The 18,812-nt window shown below is 35.5% G+C and overlaps 1 protein-coding gene across 3 annotated transcripts in view; it reads left to right on the top strand.

Annotated features, from left to right (window-relative positions):
- The window catches only part of SNCA (synuclein alpha), a 97,869-nt gene extending 80,200 nt beyond the window's left edge, over nt 1-17,669 (top strand). For all 3 annotated transcript variants that reach the window (XM_036411456.2, XM_036411470.2, XM_036411446.2), the window contains exons 5-6: nt 14,839-14,922; nt 17,077-17,669. In XM_036411456.2, coding sequence (XP_036267349.1) covers nt 14,839-14,922; nt 17,077-17,109 — 117 coding nt within the window. In that variant the 3' untranslated portion in view covers nt 17,110-17,669. The remainder of the gene's footprint in view (nt 1-14,838; nt 14,923-17,076) is intronic.
- Nucleotides 17,670-18,812: the final 1,143 nt, after the last annotated feature.

Raw genomic sequence — 18,812 nt, forward strand, 5'->3', positions numbered from 1 at the left:
CCTATAGCCAGGAGGCTGGTTCTCCCAATACCAATGATGAGGCACCTGTAGGTAGATGTATACCGCTGTCAGGCTAATCCATTACTGTTTGCTTCTTGTCTCCCTGTTTTCGCACCTTTGAGTATGATAGAGTGTAAATATAACTTTAGCATCTTCATTGCAAACACTTGATTTCATATTATTCTTTACTAGCTCAATTGAAATCAGATAAGTATCTTAAAGGTTATGAAATATGTACAAAATCCTTAATAGCTTCCTTTTAAAAAATGTACAGAAATAAATTCTAGGCATATTTCAGAGACCAGCTCCTGCATTGAGATCTGCGCCCTGGTGGTCAGTGCACGTCATAGCAACCAGTCGTTCTACCAGTCATTCCACCTTTTGGTCTATTTGCATATTAGGTTTTTATTATATAGGATATATTGATTTCAGAGAGTAAGGGAAAGGGAGAGAGACATCCATGAGCAGAGAGAATCCTTGATCATCTGCCTATTGCATATCCCCTACTGGGGATCTAGCTGCAACCTGGACATGTGCCCTGACCGGGAATTGAACTATGATCTCCTGGTTCATAGTTCAACACTCAACCACTGAGCCATGCCACCTGGGCCAACCTTATTCTTCATGTCCTATTTTTCTCTTTTGACAATGAAGAACTAAAACTACTTTAAGATGCAGAGCAGCAATCTATCTCCAGTGATTCTCTCTTAATTAATGTGGTGATCTCTGTAGAAAAAAGGAACAATTGCAAGAGTCCTTTAATAATTATCTAGCCAAGGACTTCAGATAATTACAGCAGGAAGATTTTTTTAAAAAACAAAACACTCTGCAGAATTTAACCTCTCCTTTTGAGTTGGGCAAATTAATTTAAACCTCTTCTCTCGTGTTGATGTGTATGCTTCACAAAGTCAGCCTAATGCAAGACAGATCTGTAGAAATGAAAACATTACTTAGTCACAGTTGGAAGATTTCAATATACTAGCCCAGGCTTTTAGAAATCCCATAATGAGAATAAGAGGACTGAATGGGGGGCAGGGGGAGATCAAGAAATTTGTGGGTAGAAATATAGAAATATAAAGTGGAAAAATAAAATCTATTTAAAATAAGAAGTATTAATTCTTGGCAAAGAAAAAAAAGTATCAGGCAAGGATATCTTCCATTTGTAAAAATGATCATTAATTAGTGGTCTTGCCATGGGAAATACTGGAGAAAACGCTGGGCCATCATATTTATGAATATTAAAACTGCCTATTAGCAAAACTTCCCATTTGCTTAATTTCATAATTGATAGTACAAATAATATTCAGGTTTTTTTCCATTGAAATAAAAAAAAATAAGCTTAAGCCTTTAGGTAAGTTTCTAGACTTTATAAATTTAGTCAGAAACTGTATAAAACTGCACAAAAACCTTTATTTTTGTTAAAAGCCTGCTTGCCCTCATGATCTTTCTAAATTTTAAAAAATCTTCCATCAGCTCTCTCTCTTACTTGAAAAATGGCAGTGCTTTCTGAAAAAAACTATAAACTCTATTTCCTTGGAGTCCCTCCAGATAGAGTATATAAGCCATCCTTAGTCCTTAGAGATTGAGCTCTAAATTGTCTTTTTTGATACAAGCAAGGACACTGTTTTGTATTAAAGGCCAAAGTGTTAACTATAGCCAGAGGTAACACTCTATTTTCTAAACATTCTATATTTTCTTAATTGACTGACATAGAAATAAGATCATAAATAGACGAATGCATACATGCTATATTTTCAACAACCTGTCCTTTTTTTCTGAGTTATTTCCCTATTTTGGCAGCCTTTTCTCTCGGTGGCTTGTGCCCCATGGAAGTGTGTGTTCACACTTACCACAACAGTTGTCTTACCTCCAGAAATAGCTGTGACCTTTTAGAGAGGACCAGGGGAGAGAGCAGAGCTTAACACCCAGGGCTGCATAGCTAATAGTAAAACTGGGACATCAGTGAGAGAGAGATTTGGGGTGAATGAATATGTATGTTTCTCTGAAATCGTTTATGGAAATGATTTCTGTTCTGAATATGATCAAAACTAGCCCGTGTCAAACTCATTTATTCATTTATTAGCTCAGTCAGTACATGTTGTGCAAGGACATGAAGAAAATGACAGTAAAAGTCTAAGCTTTTGCATTTAGGCGCTCCCCGAATACTTTTTTTTCCACATCTGTGGGTAACTGGTGGGAATATGTGTTTTGAAGGTATGCAGAGAAACATAGGTAATTTAAGAAATTATAATGATCAGTATATTGAAAATAGCTCCAAGTTTCATAACTAGTGATACTCCATTATAGCGTGCTGCCCTTTTCTTGAATTAACATGTTTATATTTTTCTTTTGATGGAAACATTTATTGATATTTAGTTGATCATTGTGGTTTTCACACCTGCTCTAAAGATTCTGAATTTCTTTGACATGCCTTCTACTACCCTCAAGAAGCAAGGGAAGGATGGGCAGCAACCACTTTTATCTGATTACACAGAAACTTCTTTTTCATTTCTTAAGAAGCCATAGCTATTTTGTACTTTACAATCATGTAATGTTAATGATGATACATATGTTTAAAATGATTGGATCATCAAATCTGGGCAAGAATTACTTTGCTATAATAACAGTCATAGAAAAACTCCAACCTGTTATTTTCTGGACATGGCCCATGAGCACACCAACACGATTCTACCACCTGGCTTTGGACCAGTCAGTGATTTTCAGATATTCCATATGCCTAGGAAAATTCAACAATGAAACATCATTCTCCAGGTTAAATTTGCTGAGTCTGCTAGGAAAACAAATTGTGGGCACTAGTTCTGCTCTAATGGACTTTCTAATAAAACCATCTCTGTGCTGACTACATCTTGGTTTCTATAGAGATGGGATGCATGGGTACCCCCACACCAAATTATGGTTTGAGATGTGAAAAATAGGATAGGAAAGCCACAGCCCCGAAAACAGAATGCCAGCAGTGGACACATTAGGGCTAGAAAAGACTGAATAGTTCCCAGACTTAAAATTCTGAGTATGTGGAAATGAGAAAAAAGTTGACATAAAATTGACATGGATAAAGGAGACTGTGCATAATGAACTTTAAATGAGAAAAATAAAAATTTGGTGTTTGATATTAAAAACAATCTATCAATATATAAAAGCCTAGGTGACCGAACAACTGAACAACCGGTCACTATGAGACGCACTGACCACTAAGGGGCAGATACTCAATGCACAGGATCAAGCTCCTTCTCTCTGGATCAGGCCTGTGGGGAATCAGGCCAAAACCAGCTATCCAACATCCCCAAGAGGTCCTGAATTATGAAAGGGCACAGGGAAGGCTGAGGAATCCCACCAGTGCATGAATCTGTGCACCGGGCCTCTAGTTTTATATAAATCAATTTAATTATTTTGGCTAAATATGTTTATTTTGCACCCTCCTTCTATTCAATTTTTACTGTTTTTTAATCTTCATTTTACGTTCCTCTGACTTAGGAATTTGACTGAATAGAAGGCAGTTTTCTACATAAGTATGCTTTGGATTTAGCTTTTAATATAACACAAGTAGGCCACCTAAAATTGCTTGTTTATGAACTAGCTATGAGGCCTGGAGAGTCACCCTAGAGGAAAAACTGATGGTAGAGCTCTCTGAGGCAGAGGTGGTGGTGTTGGTTTTCTTTAAATCTTTATCTTTTGAACATATTACATTGTTGCAGTAAAACAGTTCACAATGAACTCACCCCCATGTGAAAGAACCAAAACTTAGTCTAAATCCTTTGTCTGGAAAAAAAAAATTGATGGTACCCACATTTCACTTGGCACTCATTGCTTCTCAGTAATGGTTTTATTTCTTTCCCACTGATATTTTATCTTATTTCTCAGAGCGTCCATTATAAAACCTTTTCACTTCCCTTAAGACCACAACTGTACTGGAGCAATTAAAAACTTATCTTTAGCATACACTGATATTATTTTGAACCCAGTTTGACTATTAATCATCTGAATGGTCCCAACAACAGCTTCCTCTACTCACAACTTCTCAAAATGTTGTCACCCTCACACCCTTCAGTAGTCTTGCTTTTATTCATTTATTCCCTGAAATCTGATACCTTCTTTCTTTTTCTGGACTATTTAAAAAACGTAAACATTTATTAAACACATAGGTATCCTCCCTACACAAAATTCTTAGCACTGGAACCAAACTGTGTGACTCCCTTCTTCGTGTTGTTTTTTCAGTGTTTGAAACTGCTGGTAGTATAACAATTGCTAGCAAACACATTTTTCTTCTGAAAGATTGTGGGTTCCTAATTCTTTTTTTTTTTTTTTTTTATCTTCCATTGCTTACTTTGCCTTTGCTTTTCCCTTTTATGAAAGGGTTGTTTTTGTGATATCACATTGTTTTCCTTTATTTACCTCATTTTCTCTTAGTTTTTCAAACTCTGATGACTTCCTCAAATATCTCTAATGCAGTAAATATTCAAAACATACCTATAATTCTGAATTCTCAATTCTCATCTCATATTTTCAACATATATTTATGGGTGTACCCCAGACAACATAAGAGTGACTTTGCCTCTAAAATCTATTTATTCTTATTTTTCCCTGTTGCTAATATTGATAGCCCCCATCTTCCTAATCAGTCAAACTAAGAGCCCAATTGTTTTTACCCCTTGTCCTGTATTATCTACCCATGTTCAAGCAGTGAGGAGAGATCAGGGCTCTCACATTTCTGCACATTTACAAGCAAGGCACTTAACTATCTTTTGTTTGAAACTGTATTTTAAGGATTTTTGTATACTGAACAGCCTTGCAAGACAGAAATAGTTTCTTCCTTTATGCACAAATTTCATGCATTGGGCATCCAGTAAGTAATAAAGTAATTTGTCTCTACCCCAGGACTCTTGTGTCTTTGTCCTGCATCCACAAAACGGGCATGCTAACTTTCTCATTTGCAAGAAGAAGAAAATCTATGACTTATCACAGTTCTTAAGCAATAGTGGCAATTCTGACCATTCATCTCTACAATATCTTACAACATCAATCCCTTTACTCCATTCACACTCCCTTCCTCTAGTCACCTCGTCGCTTTCGTCTGGGATTGATTGCCTACACGACCCATTCATCTCTGCTTTCTTTCCTTCTAAACTGTCTGCACATCATTGCCAAACATCCTTCCTACAACAAAATGTGTACCATATAACTTTTTCACGTGATTACAAAGAGCAGTTCTTAAATGTTAAAACTTCACTTTGAAGGGCAATTCTCTATTCTCCACCCAGATAAATTCACATTTGGCCACTTTGATTGTGTCTATAATGTGTCCTCTCTCTCTGAAGTTCCGAGTCATCATGAAAACGTTCAGACTCAGTTCTAATGATATTTTCTCAAACCAGAAGTTATCACACCCCATTCTGAACATTTTACTTTTCCTTCCTTATGCCCTATATCACATTTACTCCCTTGTGTTATGCAAGCTCTTATGTATCTCTTATTTAATATGTGTCTGTATTTGATGTTACTTAAGGTGAAGGGACGATGCCTTGTACAACATTGTATACTCTACAATTCCTGGTTTAATAGATTATCTATATTTATAAAAGCCTAAGCAACTGTCACAGCTGAAACAACTGAACAGATGACCAAACAGGCTACTTAGGGCGACCATGCCAACAGAGGGGTTAATGAGGGATGATCAAACGACTGAACAAAGGGCTGTGTGGGGTGACCAGGCCAGCAGGGGCGTTATTGAGGATGACCAAACAACTGAACAGCAGGCTACGTGGGGCAACCAGGCCAGCAGGGGGGAAGTTGGGGGCCAACAGGCTGGTGGCGGGGGGAGGGGGTGGAAGAGAGGAGTTAAGGGTGACCAGACCAGCAAGGAGGGGCAGTTGGGGGTGACTATGCTGGCAGGGGGCCAGTTGGGGATGACAAGGCCAGCAAAGGAGGGGGGGGCAGTTAGGGGCAATCAAGCAGGCAGGCAGGTGAGTAATTAGGAGCCAGCAGTCTTGGATTGTGAGGGGGATGTTAGACTGCCAGTTTAGGCCCAATCCCACAGGCAGTTGGACATCCCCCTAGGGGTCCCAGATTGGAGAGGGTGCAGGCTAGGCTGAGGGACACACCGCCCTCGTACACAAATTTTGTGCACCAGGCCACTAGTTAATATATAATATTAGAAAAATAATCATTATTAGATCAATTCTTAGTAAAAATCAATGTTATATTTATTGTCACCTCCCAAAAATCTTATAGCCCCTTAAACATAAATGTATTACACATTTTTGGTAGCAAGCTAAGTTGATACCAGTTATTGTGATATATTGCCATATATACTAATGTGACACTGTTTATATTTATTTCTAAGATCTTAGTTCTCTATATTTTCCTCAATGTAGTGTTTACTATGTAAAGACTATAACTGATTGATATAGCAGCCTAGAGTTTCATGAGCTCAGTACTGACCCATTGTTCAGGTTGACCCAAGAGTTTACAAAAGAGAAGTCATGGATTTTAATATATATCTTGTTTTGCTTCAATTGTAAGAATTTAGTTACTTCAAGAATAGAATGTGCTACTTTACCAGCATTCTAAATACCAAGGAAAGTACATTCAGCCTCAAGTACTCTGCTGTGGTCTAAATATAACACCACTTCTGCTTATAAGTCTTCAATTTAAAACAGACACTGTATTTGTAGCATTTTCACTGATAGCTCTGCAGCATTTGCTTCTTATCTATGTCACTAGGATGTACTCAGGATTCAGCAAGGTCCATCTATCATTGAGTACTCAAAGCTTTCAGCTGGCTTTCTAGACAGCCGAGAGAAAGGGAACAAAGAGGAGGACCTAAGTACCAGGTTGAAAAAAGCAAATTACTAAGGTTCATTGGAGAGTCAAATGTAGCTAGTCAGTGACATAAGGTAAATGCTTCTATTCTTAAAATGCCTTTGGTTCCAGTCTTTTTCAATAAAAGCTTTATAAAAATAAAATTAACAATAAAATGAAAATATAACAGTGGGTACTATACATGATATACATTTTTTTGGGATACTTAAATAGCTAAAGTAAAATGCTAAGATAACCTAGCACCTAGTGCATGCTCAGTACATATGAGATTTTATTATAGCTTTATGCTGGTCATTATATGCTATTTTATGTATATCATCTCATTTAGTACAAGGAAGGTTTATTATTACTGTTTTCTAAATCAAATATCTAAATTGCTCAAAATCTTACAGAAATTATCTTCTATTATGTCAGTGGGCCACCAAATTCCATGCTCTTAAAAGCGTATTTTCTCCTGGACTTCCAATCAACAAATAGTCTTTAAAGCTAGGTAGGGACTATGATAAAAATATTTAGAATGATTGTGTAACCACAGTTTTAGTTCCTCCCCAGTGACAGAATCAGGAATGATCCTCAATATATAGTTTTCCAGCACACACATGCACGAATCCCAACTTCTTGTGCAACCACAGAGATAGTTGCCGATCTTACATACAGAATAGCCTGAGTGCTCTTTGTTTTTGTTCCTCTGATACAGAGATCAGGAGTTCCCACTCGAAACTAAAGGGAGATATAAATGAATTAAAGAAGAAAGAATGGTTGAAAAAAACTAAATTGACCTCTCCATTTTGATTTACTGAAAGTTTAATAATGCAATCCAGAAATTCTGTATGATTTAAAAGTAATTAAATGAACATGAACACTCAGTGCTTAATTAAATAAAGAAATAAAAATTAGACAAAGCAAAGGGCATTCATTTGTTATGATGAGGATATATCTTCTATCCCCCTTCTGTGGAATAAAACAAGGTAAATGCATAAACATCATGACTAAGGAAAACATCTGCCCCATGGACTTAATGATCTGTTATGTTTTATTGTGGCAATCTAAATGAACTTGGTGCAGGGGCTTGGCAGAGAGGAGCATTTCCAGCATGAAAAAAGTAAGGTCTGTGACACAGGCAAAAATTTTATTGGTTCAACCAAAGAAACCTAAGCAATTTCATTTTAAACCATCCTAAAAATTATAGTTCCCATGCCACATAGTTAGGGACAGGGGGGTGGGGGAGGATGAACAATTTATTTCTGACAATTTCATCATCTTGATTCTGTTTAGATGTACTTTAATGAAAAGGTCTAAACCAGAAAAATGCTATGCATTGAATTCATAATAAGCTATTTTTCCCTGTAACAAAAAGTTAATCAGTTTAACATTTACAGATTTAATAGCAATGTGATAAAAATATATTCTCTCTGGGTTTTGCCCTTATAAATATATCACTCATGTATGTGTATGCATATATGTATGTACATATATGTATATATATTTTAACTTATTTTTTTCTGATACAAATGACAAATTGCTACAGGTAGAGATAGCTAGATATTTAATCATAAAATATTTTACATTGTGTTTTGAAGTTAATTTTTTAAAACTTAATTTTACCTTGTGTAGCTCAACTTACTGTTTTTACAATAGTAAGGTGTTTTTTGTTTGTTTGTTTGTTTGTTTGTGTGGTTTTTTTCAGAAGCTTGACCAATAATAATTGCATAATAGCTAAGAGTGCTGGCTCTTTGCCAGGCTGGTTATCTCTGTTCATTCATTGATAAAATAGAGACAATAGAAGTAACTTCTTCAGATAGGGATTTTTTAAAATAAACCTTTATTGTTGAAAGTATTACATATGTCCTCTCCCACCCCACCCCTGACCCTCAAGACTTCACCACCCTCTTGTCTGTGTCTATGGGTTATGCATATATACGTATGAGTTCATTGGTTGATCTCTTTTCCCCCTCCACCCTCCCCTGCCTTTCCTCTGAGGTTTGACAGTTTGTTAGATGTTTCTATGTCTCTGGGACTATTTTTGTTCATCAGTTTATGTTGTTCATAAGATTCCACATATGAGAGAGATCATGTGATATTTATCTTTCTCTGACTGGCTTATTTCACTTAGCATAATGCTCTCTAGGTCCATTCATGTTATTGCAAACCATAAGAGTTTTTTTGGTTTTGTTTTTTTTTTTCATCAGTAATGCTTGTGAAACTCTTGGGATAGTACCCAGTACAGAGTAAGCACTAAGTAAACCTTAGCTATTATTGTTATTTCATGTCAGAATAAGATGAAAAAGTAAAAATTTTAATAATATTTCATTGAATGACTTTCCAAGGAAACACCCAGCCCAATATCTTTCTTGATAATTTTATAAATAGATTCACTTTTATCTCAGATCTGTTGAGACATTTTTAGAGATTTTTTTCCAGGAATTCTTTCTAAGTAATCTAAAGAAAGTAATAACCATGACTTTGTGACAAAGCTTAAAGATGAGCAAATATATAGGGTAGAATAATTGCAACAATCATTCAAATTGATTACTGTGGTCTGTGGGACATCACTCCTTTCTCGCCTCCTGTCTGTCATGGATGCTAAGCAAAGATATTCCAACCGGAAGGACTGAGATCCAGATCTTGAAAGCCCTTCACACTAAATTGGCATCTCTTCCCAGTACTAAGAAGACTCTTGCAACCTCAAGTCATCTCATGCCTCTCACTGTATGGGGGCCCCTGCTCTGGCTTTCTTATGGCCTTTCTTAGTCTTTATTCTGAGATGAGAAAGACATCTTTATCTTGCTCTTTAAGATTTTTTTCACTTGGGCTTTATAGCCACTGCTCTTGAACCTGTTATCTTCATTCTCTGCTCCACAGCCCTATGAGTCTTTTCGCCCTTTGAGTACTTGGTTTTGCCTGAAGTATTTTCCTCCAAATAAGATATTAAGACCAATTTCCCAACTATTTTTGAAAGCAAGTGCCTGGACCTTGATTCACTAAGACCTTGACAGCAGAGTTCTTCCTTCCCGGAGCCTTTCAGACCCCCTGCGCTCCCCACTGATTCTGGTTTTAAGGCTTGCCTCCATATACCAATGCATTTGCAAAGATGAAATGGCTGTCTGCTTCTGAACTCTACAAGAGAAGATCTTTCTCAGGTTGACCCCCTTTTACTTTGATGTCTTAGTCAATCACTACCCAAAGGGCTGATATCCAAGAAGACAATAGGATGGGGGGACTGAGGTGGGATGGAAGAGGTCAATTGGTATATGAATTTGTGCATGGGTGGGGTCTGGCCAACCTGGCCAGGGAGAGGGGTCATGGGCGGTTTGGCTGGCTTGTCTGTTGGTTGAACTCCTAGTCAAGGGGATAATTTGCATATTAGTCTTTTATTATGTAGAATATATACTGATTGGCCAGATTATTATACAGTCAGAGATCATAATAATCTGGCCACTCACTTTCCACAATAAAGATTTAAAAAAAAATTCTCTCTATACAAACTTAAAATCACAAGCATATATAATAGCGAACATATATGGTATTTTTATTGATGGAGGAGGGGCATTAATCTTTAGACGTGAAACTAAAAATAGTTTATTTCCAGAATTCCCACTGTGCATTAGCATTTGCAAGTAGGTCTGTATCCAAGTGAGGGGGGAGTAGTTGGCAATGTTCCTGTGCTGTGAACTCTCATTAGGTGAGTCATCTGATTGCATGGCACTGTCACAAACATTGCAGCACTGAGCTGCTGGTTTTGAAGATTTAAGATAGAATGCCACCTCTTTCCTTTATATTGAAAGTGTCTTCTAAAAAATTATTTCATGCTAACTCCTGACTTATAGACCAATTATTTTGTAATGCCTGGTTGAATGTATTTAAAACTGCGTTCATAAATAATACTTATAAATAGCATACAAAAATAACTGCCAAATAGAATAAATGTATTAGCTTTGCTCTCTCCTCCATTTCAAACTTTCCAAAAACAGTCAAACAAACTACTTTTCATTTTATCTTTCTCTCTGCCCTTTCTTCTCTCTCTTTCCCTCTCTCTCTCTTTTACTTTTTGTTGTTGTTAATCCTCACGCCAGGAAATTTTTTTCCATTGATTTTTTTTTAGAGAGAGAGGAGGGGAGAAGGGGGAAAGAGTTAGAGAGAAACATTGATGTGAGAAAGACACTTTCATGGGTTGCCTCCTGCACACACCCTAACTGGAGCTGTGGGTCAAACCTGGTACCCAGGTTCTACAACCCAAGTACATGCCCTTGACCAGGAATCAGACCCAAGGTACTTTGGTACATGGGACAATGCTCTAACCACTGAACAGCAGTTATCTTTCTCTTTCTCTCTCTCTCTCTTCCAATCCCCCTCAATTGTCAAGATTAAAGAAATAAAGACAAAAAAGTAACTAAAATGCTAATATAATAGATTATCCTAAGTAGAGTATGCATAGCTATGTAAGACTGGTTTCTCTAAAAGCATTTAATTAAAATAGATTTGCATTTTTACTCTGAGAATGTTTCGTTGTATGTATGAACTGTGTATAGTCACTATATGTTTTTTTTTTAATATTTATTTTTTATTTTGTTTTATTTTATTTTTTAATATATTTTATTGATTTTACTCAGAGAGGAATTGAAAGGGATAGAGAGTTAGAAACGTCGAGAAACATCAACCAGCTGCCTCTTGCACACCCCCAACCGGGGATATGCCCGCAACCAAGGTACATGCTCTTGACCAGAATCGAACCCGGGACCTTTCGGCCTGCAGGCCAACGCTCTATCCACTGAGCCAAACCGGTTTCAGCTAGTCACTATATGTTGTGTGGTGTTCAATTTGACTCTTCTCAAGTGATTCAGATTATTGATGATGTAGTCATTTGTAAACTTTCTGAGACACAATCTGAACAAACATATTATACAGCTAATGAGGGGAAGAGGTCAATTTACCAATCAGAAAGCCCTAGTGGGTGACCAGGAACTGTATCTTTATTCAGCCTTGTTGGTTTTGCTTGTGGCTTATGCAATTTATGATGGAAATCATATGCTATAGTTAACATTTCATTTTAATTAGGAGATTCAAGGCAGTCTCAGAAGGTAGCCCCAGTAATAATCAGTAATGTAGTGTAGTGTAGTGTAGTGTGTGTGTGTGTGTGTGTGTGTGTGTGTGTGTGTATGAGCATATCTTATACAAGGGAGTAGTAAATATTGGAAGAAAATCATGAATAGGACTTCTAAAACACAACAGGTCACTACATTATCAAAACTTGAAATATTTTATCTTGTTGAAAGTTAATAGAATCTTAAATATTGCTACATTTAAATAGCAGTGCAAAAATATTAAAATACCATAATTATAGACTTGTCTCTATGACTGTACCACTACTATCACTCTTTAATTCCTACTGATGCCTTGCCCTTCTACTTCTACATCTATCTCACTATACAAGTAGATGTTGCAATTATTTGCCTCTTGTCTACATAATTGCCTCCAAAGAAACAGATTAGTCCAATGTCCTTCAATGGACTCCACCCCCCACATTAATGCTGCTTCTGCCATATTTGATGCATTCCTAAAGGTATAGAGTAGTGAGTGGATCAAGTCCATTCATCACTTTAATTCTGCCATAGATCTAAGCCATAACTGTATTTCACTCAATAATAAAAATTAAATTGTAACTAAGCCATACATAACTGGGAAAAGAGATGAGGGTTTATGCAATGCCTCTTTAGCATGATTATTATTCTTGGGTTTTGGTTATATCAGAATGTGCCAATTTTCATTGTTTCTCATGTCATAGCATTTAATTACTAGAATGCATTGGAAAACTCCTTAAATCTTTTACACAGTAAATATGATTGTTACATTAGCATTTTTATCTATAACAATATTAAGACTCAAAGTATGGTGGCATTTCTAAACTACCTATATTGTTTTGGTTTGAATGATTAAGTACTTGTTCTTGGTTTTTGAAAATTTTTATTTATTTTCTTTATAAAATTACTTAGCTGTTTTAAGAAAATTTGAAATTAATCTGATTTTGAATTAGATGCTTTTTACCCTACAATCCCCAAAATTTGAATATATCTTAAGCTTACTTTTAAATAAGATTCTCAAACCCATCTACTTCATTTTTTTAGTTTTTCAATAAAATAAGGGGCACTGCTCTAAGTGACAAACACTATTTACACCCATCATATAATTTCCACTTTAAAAGTGTTTTTGCACATGTTGTAAAAGTCTGCATCATATTCACTTGAATAGGAGTTCTGGGCTTGATTTCATGTCAGAAATGCTGGATTGCTTAAGACGAGTGATCAGTGGAACCTATTTTCCCTCCAGGTTAGAGTTCTTTGGGTAGTTTCTGAATTTATTTTTAGTGTTACTATCTCCTTCCTCATCCCCATTGTGTGAACTGTTGAGTTATTAGGGGTTGATTATCATTGTCCCACAGTGCAGCTAAATAATGGTTCCATGCAAAACATCTCGCAGGGAGAACGCAGTGGGGAAGAGTGCTTCTACTGCTGTGAATGTTTAAGGCATAGATGCCCTGTAGTGAGTGGAGCCCTGTCATTATCAATATCACCATGCAGTGTGTCCTAGAAACCCTGACCATTTGCCAGTAGTCTTTTTACAAAATTCAAAATGGGAGACTTCAAAACATTTGTTTCTGATCTATTCATACTGACAGCAAGCACATTGCTATATTCTCTACTGAATGATGCCACAAAGTTTACAAGCATATGGGTAATACCGGGTAGTGATTTCCAAGGAACATATCACACATTCACTGGACCCGAGGATGTATCTTTAACAAGGACCACAGGGTATTGTAGGTGTTGGATAAAAATGTGGTTAGAGAAGCAATTTTATCTCCATTGTGTTACATTAAATATATAATAAAATAAAAGTTATGCAATTGAACAAAAGTAATTTTGTTACACAAAGTATTCACCTTGCTTTTTTTGATTTTTAATAAAAAACATGACAGGGGAAGAAGACCTCTTCTCTGTCCAGCGAATGTAGGTATTAGCTTTAATTTGACCTTTTCTCATGGTCAGTGACAGCCATTATCTTACCCTTCTTCCTGTCCTTTTCACCAGGAAGACATGAGGAGATAGTATTTACATCAGGCATATTTTTAAACATTCCTTACACTGGTTGAGAAGCTACTTGATCTCTTCGAGTAAGTCCAGTTAGGCTCACATTGCTTCTCTGCTTTGTAATTTGCAATGAACATTACCCTTTTATAACTACTTTTGTTGGAATAAATGTAAAGCAAAAAAATAGTGTTTAATGAAGAACAATAATAAAACCATGACCATTTCAGGTTGAGTTTTGTAGTACCCTATTTCTAAGGAAGAGACCTGGAAAATTGTCTACGTATTTGATTTTTTCCCCTGCAAATATATATAGTTTAGATTGTGAAATTTCAGAAAAATATTATTTGCCATAATGTAAAAATAAATTACAAAATATGTATGCTTTTATATAGTGGTTATAACATAAAACTTATTTTTTTAAATATACTCTTTTCTTTCAATTGTTTTACCTCTGCATCTGAATTCTACACAGTTGTGACCATGATGTATATAATACTTGATATCCTGTCAAACATTTTATCATAAGTGCATTTTTATTTTGTTACATAATTCTCATATCACATTAATATGTCTTCATAGTTATCTAATGAGTAGTTGAATAATTTTCTTAGCTCTTCTTCATCCATTGAACATTTAGATTAACAATGTTTTACTGTTGTCACTGATTCTGTGAAAAATATTGGGGGCTATTTCCTGGACAGTGAATTATTTAGGCAAAAAATTTGTTTATGGTTAGGATAAGTAACACATGTTGCCATAGTGTATAGATCAAGATGCCAGCAGTAATAGTAAGTAGTGCCATTTTTGTGACATCCCTGCCAGTATTGTATATAGGTTGTTTTCAAGATGTTTGTGACTTTAAAAACTAAAAAAATGGTACCTCATCATATTCTTGTTGCTTCCATTTAAACATCAGAGTGAAGAAGGAGCTCCACAGGAAGGAATTCTGGAAGATATGCCCGGGGAGCCTGACAATGAGACTTATGAAATGCCTTCTGAGGTAAAAGTTTATGTACACAAAACTTCAAAAGCATCAGTTAGGAGTTTCAGTTAGGTCTTTATAATAAGCACTCCCAAAATCTGTCACTCTGAGATTTCCCTTACATTTCCCTCCATGAGAATAACTTACTCTCTAGTGTAGATGAACAAGCTGGCCAAATCAAGGATATGTCTTATGAGGACGACTTGCAAGCTAAAAAGCTAAAAATGCTTTCACATTTGTGAAGGGTAGTTAAAAAATAAAAGTAGCAGCAGCAACAGGAACCATATGTGGCCCACACTCTAAAAATAGCTGGCCCTTTACAGAAAAAGTTTGCCAACTTTTAGAGAATTATTTTATTAGAAACCTTACAGTCTAAAATAAAAATTCAAAATGGAAAGCTAGAGAAATCAACTAAATGCCAAAAGAAAGCAATTATTGTTTGTCATACATTCCCAGTGGGGAGTTGGCATAGTACTCATAGTACTGTAAAAGAGTTTACCAAAAAATAATATAGTAAAAAGATTATGAATGAATGGTTTTCAACGACTGATATAATTTAGTATAGCATTTTAAAAGGCATAACTTGAGTAATTTTATTTTAATTTGAAAATAAAAGTTTCTTTAATAAAAAGCACATAACAAGGGAAATTTAAAAAAAATACTTGTAGATGAATGAAATTCAAAAGAACACAGAAAATCTGAAAAGATGTGCAACAAGGTAAAGAGGCTGAATTATTGTTAAAAACCTGCCCACAAAGAAAATCCCAGGACCAGATGCCTTCACTGGTGAATTCTGCTGAACATTTAAAGAATAATTACAGTGCACCAATTAATTACAATTCATACTAATTAGCATGCTCCAACGAATTCTATGAGGACAGTATTACCCTGATTCTGAAACCAGGTGTCACAGACAAAGAAAATATGTTATTGTTTTACTAAACATTGAGTTCAAGGGAATTGTCGTTAGATTATACATCATTCTTCATGGTATCATTAAAAAGGCATATTGATAGTAATCCCATTTATAGAAATTGAGATTCAATTACTTCTTTTTCTAATTAGATTTCATCAATATTGTGGGGACTTTTTATGCATGGCACAATGCTGACCACTACAGAAAATACAAATAAGAATAATTGATAGTACCAGGACCCAGAAGTATGCACTCCTATAGGTTTACTAAAAACAAATTCATTCCTTCATTATTTGTCATGGTTCTTTTTAACAAACATGATTGACAGTCTTCTATGAACCAGGTACAACAGTTTAACGGATCTCTTTAGATCAGCTCAGAGGAGGTGATGTTGGTCTGGGTGGGAGATATGATAGGCCAAAATGAAGAGAGGACATTCTAACACAGGAAGTATCAGAAGTGAAAGCATACATATCTGAGAATGTGTCTGAGGAACAATGAGTAATTAAACATGAGCCAACCTCAGGGAGCAGAGAGAATAGTGACAGGTAACAGCTTCAGCAATGGGTCAAAGACAAATTGTAGCACAACCTTTTTATTTAAATTTGTGATTTATTCAGAAAGCAGCTTGAGATATTAAAGGTATGTTTGTTTGATTTTGAGTAGAATCCTGATATCAAATTGTTCTTTAGAAGGACTAATCTGATCACGTTAGTTAAGGCCAATAATATTTTTATTGTGGATGCATCCATTTACTATATGATTGGGCTGGGTTGGGGGAACAGAAGTAATGATCGAAGTCATGAATGTAGATGAAATTTCAAATGAGAGAGTAAAAGGAGAGAAAACATAACTTGCCCTTAAACATCTTAGTTTCCTTCTAAGAATTAGAGCATCTTAGCGTTGAAAAAAAAAAAAAGCATTATAGAACACTTGATTTGATTTTTACAGTTTGGGAAACTGAGAGCCAGACAGAGCAACCAATTTGTCCTGCAGAACGAGATCATGTGATCATGCAGTGGATAGGTACAAGTAGAGCTCAGCTACCCTGACCACCAGCATGATCCACTTTTATATGTGACATGAAGACAATACTACCAACAATATTATGTGCAGCAGAATATTTCCAGAACTGTTATGAGTATGACCTTTATTCAAAGTGGCAAGCCATATCCTATCTCATTCACTCTAAATCCCTGATTACTGATCACTTACAGTAACCTTGAATGTTGTATTTCTGATTCTCCTAATATTAGGGAGCTTATCAAGACTACGAACCAGAAGCCTAAGAAATATCTTTGCTCCCAGTTTCTCGAGATCTGCTGACAGATGTCCCACCCTGTGCAAGTGCTCAGTTCCAACACGTCCGGTCATTTTCCCAAAGTTTTTACAGCGTATTTTGGATTCTTCCATCAGCAGTGATTGAAGTATCTGTACCTGCCCCCCACTCAGCATTTCGGTGCTTCCTTCTCACTGACGTGAATATATGGTCGCAGGTCCCTGTGTGCTGTGTGAACATTGTGGCTTCAAATATAAAATGTTAAAACAAATTAAAAACACCTAAGTGACTACCACTTATTCCTAAATCTTCACTATTTTTTTGTTGTTGCTCTTGTTGAGAAGTTGTGACTTACTATCATATATTTTAAGATTTTTAGGTGTCTTTTAATGATGCTGTCTAAGAATAATGATGTATTGTGAGACTTGTTAATATATGTAATACTGAAAAATATGTGAGCATGAAACTATGCACCTATACATATTAACTATGAAATTTTACTGTTTTGTGGTGTGTTTATTTGTGTTTGTATATAAATGGTGAAAATTAAAATAAAATGTTATCTCATTACAAAAATCTTATTTTTTATCCCAGCTCAGTCTAATAAAACCATGCTTATAAACTGACACAATTAATTTAAATATAGAGTTGTTGTGAGCTGTTTAAAAGAGGAGGAATTTCAAGGAGTTAAACAGATGAGATAGAGCACTAACCCTTTACTCTGGAAATTACCTGAAGCATCGCCGCCCAAAGTATGTTGCACTGGTGCCTTCAGAGGCTAGACGGAAAAAGTGGTTCCATGAAAGAATGAGTATAAAATTGGACTTTTACTGCACCACCTTTAGGTATTCATAAGACACATTAAAGGCTCTGAGGGAAGCAACCCAATTTTGTTTAGCTCAGAATTTTCTTACTTAAAAAAATATATAAATAAAGATATCTGGGAACTCCCTTACAAAATATTTATTCTTCAGATTTACAAAAATATCATAGACCGCTTTTAATTCTACTAAATTTATTAATTCCAGAATATTTCTTTAGGAAAGGTTTTTCTATGTAGACAAGATCCATTAACTCCTCATGCTTACTGATAGTAAACTTGATAGTGAAAAACATTTAAATTAACTAACTTATTGGTTGTTCATTTTAATTTTTCAGGAGAAAAATGGCATGGTCACTATTAAAGGTAGTTAGATCAATGCAATAGACTAGAACCCAGAGATAAATCCTTGCTTATATGTTAAATTAATCTATGACAAAGGAGGCAAGCATATCCAGTGGAGTAAAGGCAGTTTCTTCAATGAGTGGTGTTGGGAAAATTAGACAGGTACATGCAAAAATAAACAAACAAATAAGTAAATAAATAAATAAATAAATAAATAAATAAAACGACCATTTTCTTATACCATTTACAAAAATAAACTCAAAAGAGATTGAAAACTTAAATGTCAGGCCAGAAACCATAAAACTCCTTGAAGGAAACAGGGGCAGGAAATTAACATTCCTCTTAGCAATATCTTCTTGGATATATATCCTTCAATGAGGGAAATAGAAGAAAACAAACAAACAAATGGGACTACCTTAAACTAAAAAGATTTTGCACATCAAAGGAAACCATCAACAAAACAAGACAACTGACTGAATGAGAGAAGATATTTTTAAATGATACAACAGATAAAAGTTAATATGCAAAATATATAAAGATCTCATACA

The sequence above is a fragment of the Pipistrellus kuhlii genome, unplaced genomic scaffold, assembly GCF_014108245.1.
Source record: "Pipistrellus kuhlii isolate mPipKuh1 unplaced genomic scaffold, mPipKuh1.p scaffold_m20_p_1, whole genome shotgun sequence".
Lineage (NCBI taxonomy): Eukaryota > Metazoa > Chordata > Mammalia > Chiroptera > Vespertilionidae > Pipistrellus > Pipistrellus kuhlii.